The sequence below is a fragment of the Pterocles gutturalis genome, unplaced genomic scaffold, assembly GCF_000699245.1.
Source record: "Pterocles gutturalis isolate BGI_N339 unplaced genomic scaffold, ASM69924v1 scaffold9102, whole genome shotgun sequence".
NCBI classification, from domain to species: Eukaryota; Metazoa; Chordata; class Aves; order Pterocliformes; family Pteroclidae; genus Pterocles; species Pterocles gutturalis.
Window position 1 is genome coordinate 67,240 of NW_010115272.1, and position 7,835 is coordinate 75,074.

The window sequence follows — 7,835 nt, forward strand, 5'->3', positions numbered from 1 at the left end:
ACTCCCCCACGTTGCTATGGGCCCGTTGCACAGCCCTCGTGCCACAGCTCCGCTGGCTCAAGCAACACCACCTGTGTTTTTCTTCTCTCCCCTCCTCACACCACCTCTGCCCCCAGGGCCAGAGCCCCCCATGCCTGCTCAGCAAATGCTTTTCCAACACACAGCTGCCCCCTTCCCTCCCTCCCACCATCGCCTCCGGGGAGCCATCAGAGGAGAGGCCCAGGCTCAGGAAAATGAATGGGGCTGTCTTCAGAAAGCAGCTGCAAATTCCTGGGGGATGCCCAGCCCGACCTGGTGCAGGGTCACTGCCCACGAGTGCTGAGGCCCAGCTCCCCACCCCGTGCTGCTGCAAAGCCGAGGGCTGCCTTCGCCAGTGGTGCCAACGGAGAGCCAGGGGGCAACGGGCCTCCCTTGTCCCACAGCATCCCTGGGACACAAGCACCCCACACTCCTCTCGACCCTGGCTACAGGGGATACACTGGGGTAGGTGGAGTCCCTTGGCTGCACCACTCATGTATTTTTTTGTTTTTAAATGTCACATCTATCCAGGTCAGGCTTGCTGTTGTGCTCCCTGCACTGATTTTCCACGTGCACAGCTGAATGCTGGTAGTTGCACAGCTTTCACCACCTCTGCCTGCAGGCTTTGCTCCAGCCCTGCATTTCAGCTGCCCTGTGAGTTCCAGCAATGAGCTTCACCTTCTGAGCGTTTTGCTGCTGCAGGAGCAGCTCACAGCGCACTGTTCATGTCCCTGCTGGATTTACCCATCTCCACCAGAGCCCACTGCAGCCATACCTTTTTCATATAGCTCCTCCACCCAGGAGAGGGGCTGGAGCAGGGCTTCTGGCGTGATTGCAGATTTGCCACCTGCAAGTGGGCAGAGGAAAATACTTTTCTCTTTCTTGAAGCTCTCAGCCATATGAAGGCTTAGGTCCTGGCTTGGAAAACCAGGAATACCCCTGCCCCATCCATTCCACCTGTCCCAGACTCCAGCCCATCACTGCTGGGCTGAAGGGGCCATGCGGGGTGGATCTTTCTCAGTACACCAGGCTAGCAGTGACCAGCAGGTATCTATCTGCACCGATGTGCCACAGGCTGCCAAGGTTGAGTGTGGGACCATAGGGCATGAGGTCAGCTCTAACTGGACTCAAAAGCACCCAAATAATGCCTGGAGTGCTGTTCCTTTTGTTGCTTTCAAAATCTTCCTCTTTCTGCAAATCCTTCTTCCCTCCAGCCCTTGGCTATACAATACTGCTGGAGGAATGAAATGCTAGTTTCAACCAGCCCTCTCAGCCAGGGAGAGCAGAGATGGACTTGGCGTCGCTGTGCCACACATGGGAGAAGGAGGTATCGGTCTCAAGGCTATGCTGTGGCTGCCAGCACAGCAGTGATGGTTATCAGTTTGCTGACTGTCAGCAAAGAACAAGCAGGCCCTGGAGGACTGGGCATGCATAGTCTGGGGCACTCAAGTGTGTTTCCTCCAACAGAGGCAGAGAGAAAGGAGTGGAAATAGCTGAAAATTGGCCAGATGATGTTACCTACACCCACCCCTCAAAACCTAGCAAGACACTTTTCCCGATGACTCCAGGTCCTCTTCCAAAATAAACCTAAACCTTGAAAATAATTCTACATCTGCCCTCCTCTCTCCCACATTCACATTCTAGTTTCACTCTCCCCCTGGCCCCCCAAAATAATTTCTGGACAGGGCTAAGACTTTAGAGGGTTTTCTGTCAGCCCAGCAGGTGATCTGGAAGAGATGTATCAACTGCAATGACAACCTGCCAGAGGCTTCCTTCTCCACCCCCAGGACCATGTTCCCCACTGAATAAGCTCAAAGCAGGGCCCTGTAGAGAAGGCTTGGAGCAGGAGTGAGAGCCTGTGGCACGTTTGCTACCATAGCTTTCAAACTCAGTCCCACCACAAATCGATGCCCTCTGTTATTTCAGACCACTGCAAAGCCACTGTTGCAAGCAGCCTCCAGCGCATGAATATGAAACTGGTTATTTGAACCCCTCCAAAAGGCTTTCCTCCTACACCTTCAAGCCCCATGTCTTTCTTGGGCTGCCCTCTCTCTCTTCGCTTGTTAACTGCCAAGTCTTCCCCACCTGGGGGGCTCTCTATTGCCCGAGGCTGTCTGAGTGTGTGGGACATGGCCTCTGCCACCCCCAGCTCCCCTCGAGGACAAAGGGACCCATGCAGCACAGCACAGGGGTGCTCCACAATGGACTAGTTACTTGTTCATCCAACCTCTGGCTCCAGTTTTGTGAGCTCCACTGAACAGTGCTCCTGGCCTCCCCTCAGTGGCAGTGCCTTTGCCATGGCAGGGACCGCAGCAATGGGCAAGTCTCCCTCTTTTGCACCCACATTCCCAGTTGCAGTCTGGTAGCTGAAGGTGATTTGGCTTCTGGAGAGGGCTGACAGACTACTCAGTTGTGGCTTTGATCTGTCCTGAGGGACACGGTGGGACCTGGTGCTCTAGGAACTGTCTCCCATCCATCACCAATGCTAGACCAAAGCAGACAGAGAGGTCAAACAGCCATGCCTTGTCCTAGGAGACAGAGCTGGTGGTGGTGGGTTGGGGTGGGGGGAAGAAAAGAAAAGGGGATCAGACTAAGAAGGAACCGATCACTGAGGAGCTGTGCACACCCCAGTCTCCTAAATGCAAACCATGCCCTTGGTAATCCCATCCACCTCTCCCCTCCTCTCCTTCCCTCTATCAGGCCACCAGCACACACAGCCCCCTTTCTGCTCTGGAATGTGTTCTCCGAAACTTAATCTCGGCTCAGGGCTCAGGCCAAATCCCCCGACAGATTCGGCCCCGTGACAACCCCCTCCCACCCCACTTCAGAGTTCAGCAATTCTCCCCTCACTTTCCCTCAACTCCTCCTCCCACCTAGCCTGGCCAAAACATTTCACTCCTGATTAATGTATCAGTGACAAGCCAATAGCTCTTGGCTTTAAAGCAAAGCCAGACCCCACTTTGCACAAACATCTTCACTTCTTAATTTTCTTAAGACTTAGCCCCAAACTCCCCCCTTGCTGGGAAGATGAAACCGTTTCCATGCCTGGGGGCTGTCACTGCCAGGGAACATCGGTCTCCTCTGCATGCACTTGCTCCATCAAAAACTGCACGGGTCTCTGAGAAGATCAGAATCTCCATTGCCTAAACAAGGGTGGTCCACACAAAGTGTCCCCCCCCACCCCCAAGCAGGCCTGGGCTGCCCTGTCCCACATGCTCCCAAATACAGCACTTTCCCATAACATCTGGCCAAAACCAGGAACCCATAAGAGAAGTTCCTCACTCTAAGACACCCCCTCCCATGCACACATCTCCTTGCTCTGTTGCCAATGCCAAGGAGCAGCAGTGAGGAGCACGTAAGCTCAGAGATAGGAGCAAAGTCCCTTGCTCAGAGCTGTGGCTCTGAAACAAGGTGGCTCTTTGCTGCCATGTCACTGCAACCTCGTAGGAAGAGGACAAAGCCCTGGAAAGGGGGAGCACACCTGCCCCGGGACCACAGCAGTGGTAATGAATACAGCCCCCTACCCCTTAAAGACAAAAACCTCATTACAAGTGCTTTTAGATACTCTGCTCTCTTGTGTCTGTCTCATGCTGACTTCTGCACCTGCCTTACCAAATGAGGACAGCACAGCCTCTGCCTTCAACATCTCCATGCAACCATTCTCCCACCATCCTTCTCCCTTGCCTTTTAGCAAGTGATCTTCTCAACAGCACAGAGAGGGACCGCCAGCCACTTAATGCAGGTTCTCAGGAGTGCCCCCTCACCACAACCAGACTGACCTTTCTTTAATGTGAGTGTGGGGGTTGGTACTTTGGCTATGATGAACCCAGGGGCAACACAAAAAAGTGCAGGTCCCATCACAGCACAAGCAAGTCAAGGGACTTAACTTTCTGTGGGTCAGGAAGGCAACAAAACTTAGCACACGCTGACCCAGTGCTGGCAACAGCTGGGCAGCAGCCCAGGCAGCAGTCTGGCCATCAGTGCCAGCAGGTACTTTTTGGTAATCTCAGTCAGGAAGTCAGCAACCAGATGAAGCAGCATGACAGTCAGGAAACCAACCATGCACATAAATCCCATCGCTCAGTATTTCCTGCTCTTGTGGTCTTGCAAAAACTGTCACTGCAGGACAGGTCTGCAGCTTACCATGCAGGAGGACTGCCTGGGTCATGGCTGGGCCACAACACAACAGTCAGTCCATGACCAAAAATGCTACAAAGAGGCCTATGCCAAAGGAGCCCTCCCTTGATTCCAGTATGAACAAGTGAGCACGGGTAAGCCTCTCAGGATGCGTGAGTGATGGCCCAAGCAATGCAGGAGATGGCAGAAGACTAAAGCTACTCACTAGCTAACGTGACCACAGCAGGGACACTGGCAATGACTCCTTCGGGCACACGAGCAATGCACTGGTATCGCCCCACCGTGTGGTTGTTGAGAGCCATGATGACAAGCTTTCCTCGCTCAATGTGGATACCCAGCACCTCATCCGATCCAGCCAGCTCCTTTCCGTTCAGTCTCCAGGTGAGGTTCACCCTGGGGGGGTCCACTACACACCCCAGGCTGACTGAGCCCCCAAGCTTCTGGACAATGGAGGCAGGTTGCACAGTGACCTGCAGAGATTCACCTGCATAGAGGAAAATAAATGGGAATAAGAAAGCTCTGTGAGACTGACTCAGCAAAAGAAAGGACAGGAAAAAACTGTAATGCTGGTACACTTTGCATTCCCCATCGCTTCCGCTTGTGCTGCACCTTCCCCTTAGCCACACACCCACCCTAGTGTTTGGAGATGCACACTAGCCCCATTTCTTCTTGGCACTACTAGACAAAGATGTCCAACTTCGACTGTATCCCCTTCTCCTTTGGAGGAGTGTTTGAACTCAGCCTTTGGTGAAGGCTATTGAGGAAGCAGCAGAGAGAAAACCACTTTGTGCTTTAGGCATGGCTATGCTAACCATCCTCAAGGTAAAACATAAATGAAATGGAACAAACCAGTAAGAACAGAAACTCACTCAGTTTGGCAAAGCAGCTAGCGGCTGCGAGGATGAGGCAAGGCAAGGGGGACATGGGTCTCTTCTTTCCATGTGTCATTGCCATCCCATGCAGTGTGTCCTGGGGCAGAGACGCCCAGGGAAGGGTCCCATAAGCTGCCTCAGGGGATGCAGTGGAGGTGCTGCAGCAGATTCCTGCGGATGACAAGAGACACAATAGATGAAATCTTCAGACTTCCCTCTGCTTTCCAGCCCTGCCTGGCTTCTCTACCAACATCCCTAAACTCTCAGGGATTCACCAAGCTGGTGGCCTGATCAGGCTACAGACACTGATGTAAGCACTTCTCCAGCATCTTCCCCAGGCATGGTCATGAGTCTCCCACGACATCCCATCCTCAGCCCTCCGTACAAATCCACACATGTGCACGCAGACACATACTCACTCTCATTCCCCATTTCAGATTCCGAGCAGCGAATGCCTGTACAATGCCAGCAATGCACACCAGGCAATTTTCAGGAGCAAAGCACAAACATTTCCAACAAAGTGCCACCAGAGATATTCGCTAAGTGTTGCTGCCGCTTCTTGCTTGTGTCTGGAATACATTCTAGCCCGAACACAAAAGTAAATTAGTACAAGTCCCAAACTACATGAAAACAGAGATGATCCTGCAATTCACAGTCTCTTCCTAAGATGCTGGCCATGTTGCTACTGGGCATACCTATGTTTCAAACCAGATGGGACTCCTTAGGAGATGTAAAAGTTTTTCAAGGCATTTCTGCAAGAAATTATTTTGAAGTGGAGAGGATACTTTTTCAGGAGAAAAGAACGCCCAGTTCTAAATATGTTTAAATTCAGTGCAGTGAGCTGAGGGTGGATTACACTAACTTGGCATAATACATCTTTATTCTAACCTAAGAGACCCAATCTATGGAAAGATTGCAGATTAACTGTTCCACGTGAAACACATTGTGTATTTTGAGTTGAACTACCCTGTCTGGACAAACCACCAGGTTCATACTTGTAAGCATCAACAATCTCCAAAAAACTAAAAGCCCAAGGTCACCCATCACAACCCAGATTGCTGTGAAGAGCTGCACACTGCAGCAACTGTTTTGGAGAGACTGTCACGAACGAATGCTAAACCAAACAAGCCAGACCAGGGGGATTAAAGATCTAAGTGGCTGCACCAAGAGACACCTCAAATGTCAGACTGAATTTGACTTCAAAAAAGGGCAAAGGGCCGAGGTTAAGAAGAGACTTCCCTCTATGGACATTGTAACAGAGCTACAGGATTTTGAGCTCACTCTACCTGCAGCACTAAGAAGATGACCTGCGAGTCTCAAAGGCATTTCAGAATTGCTCCTGTGGCATGTCTACGTTGGCAGAGAAGCCCAAGACAAAACCAACCATACAGCCAGCCCAAACAGGAGTTATATTGCCTGCTCCCCCCACTGATGCACAATTAACTGCAACCATCCTCAAGAGCACCTAGACCCTGCAAAGCAGTATTTCCTACTTCCACCATGGTCAATGCCATCACCTCTTTGAGCATGCCCTTTCCAAACCCAACTCAGTCAAAAAGAGAGGACAAGTCCCTCCAAGCATAACCTCCAAAATTAAACCTCCTAACTCATGAAGTAAGGACTGCCACAGACTCCCTATGAGATGCTCAGTAAGTCGTTCAAGGCAAGGCTGACTATTGCTAGCAAGGAACCACAGCATTTGGGGGAAATCTCACCAAGCTACTCTCAGATGACTTTGCTTGGCCTCCAGTGACAGCAAAGGTGCAAGAGCGCAGCATGGGGTCAATGTCCATGGCTGCCTATGCTGAGGTCCACATAATGACAGCAAGAATCCAGCTAGCTAGTTCTCTGCAAATTGGGCTGTCCCTCTGAGAGCCTGAATAAGCTGCCCTTGTCCCCATCCTTGCCTCTACCCCAAAGTGCTCCCTGGGGGAGAAGTCATGGGGGAGATCTTTGTGAAAAGTTGAGAGGAGATATGAAAAAGAAAAAGCCACTTCTGAGCTGACAATAACAACCAAGTATGGTGACCTGCAGCTGGAGCCCTGCAAATGCCACAACGAGCATCTTTACGTGGCACTTTGCAGGCCGATGCCGTCCAGCCTGCCCAGGGGGCTCAAGGCAAGGCAGATGTTTCCCAGGAGTTACACATCCATGGTTGGTGTGGCTGTGAGCCCAAGATAACAAGCCCTGCTGATAGGCAGGGTAAATTAGGTCAAGCTTGGCATAGCCTTACATAGCTTCTGGGTGGCCAGGAGCATGGACTGAGCTCAGACATTGAATGCCAGGCTAGGCATACCCTGAAGGCACCCAGAAAGATCAGCTAGGCTCATATTCTAGCTACTGCAGCCCACAGCCCCATTACATCTGGAAATCCTCTGCAGGTAGCCTCCAGTGCCAAAGTGACAAGACAACTTCCCTACCATGCACCTCATCCTTCCCAGTATCACTCCCCTCCCACAAAGAGGGAAGAGAGTCTGAACAATTTTTCTTTGAAGTGTTTCCCCCATCAACCAGCACATGAGATCATTTTGCTATCGGCTTGGAGAGCATCTGAGTTACTCAATTTCATCTCTCCCTGTAAGACAGCCACCAAAGTATCCTTCGTTACACTACAGCCATCTTGGGCAAACTGCCCACGGACTGTAGCCATAAAAGTGTTTGAGGTCTGTCCTCACCAGAACACGCACTGTTGACACAACTGATGCACCCCCAATTACATTCTGGAAAAGATTTGGAGTCAGTTTAGGCTTAAAACCTGGGTTTAGTTTGTACCTCACACCATCAGGGTTGCTGGGGATAGAAAGCCTT

At 51.5% G+C, this 7,835-nt stretch overlaps 1 protein-coding gene across 2 annotated transcripts in view; it reads right to left on the reverse strand.

Moving 5' to 3' along the window:
* BOC (BOC cell adhesion associated, oncogene regulated) overlaps positions 1–5,194 on the reverse strand; it is a 24,855-nt gene extending 19,661 nt beyond the window's left edge. For both annotated transcript variants that reach the window (XM_010075129.1, XM_010075128.1), the window contains exons 1-2: positions 5,025–5,194; positions 4,361–4,639 (exon numbers count right to left, since the gene is read on the reverse strand). In XM_010075129.1, the coding sequence (XP_010073431.1) occupies positions 4,361–4,639; positions 5,025–5,109 (364 nt within the window). In that variant the 5' untranslated portion in view covers positions 5,110–5,194. The remainder of the gene's footprint in view (positions 1–4,360; positions 4,640–5,024) is intronic.
* Positions 5,195–7,835: the final 2,641 nt, after the last annotated feature.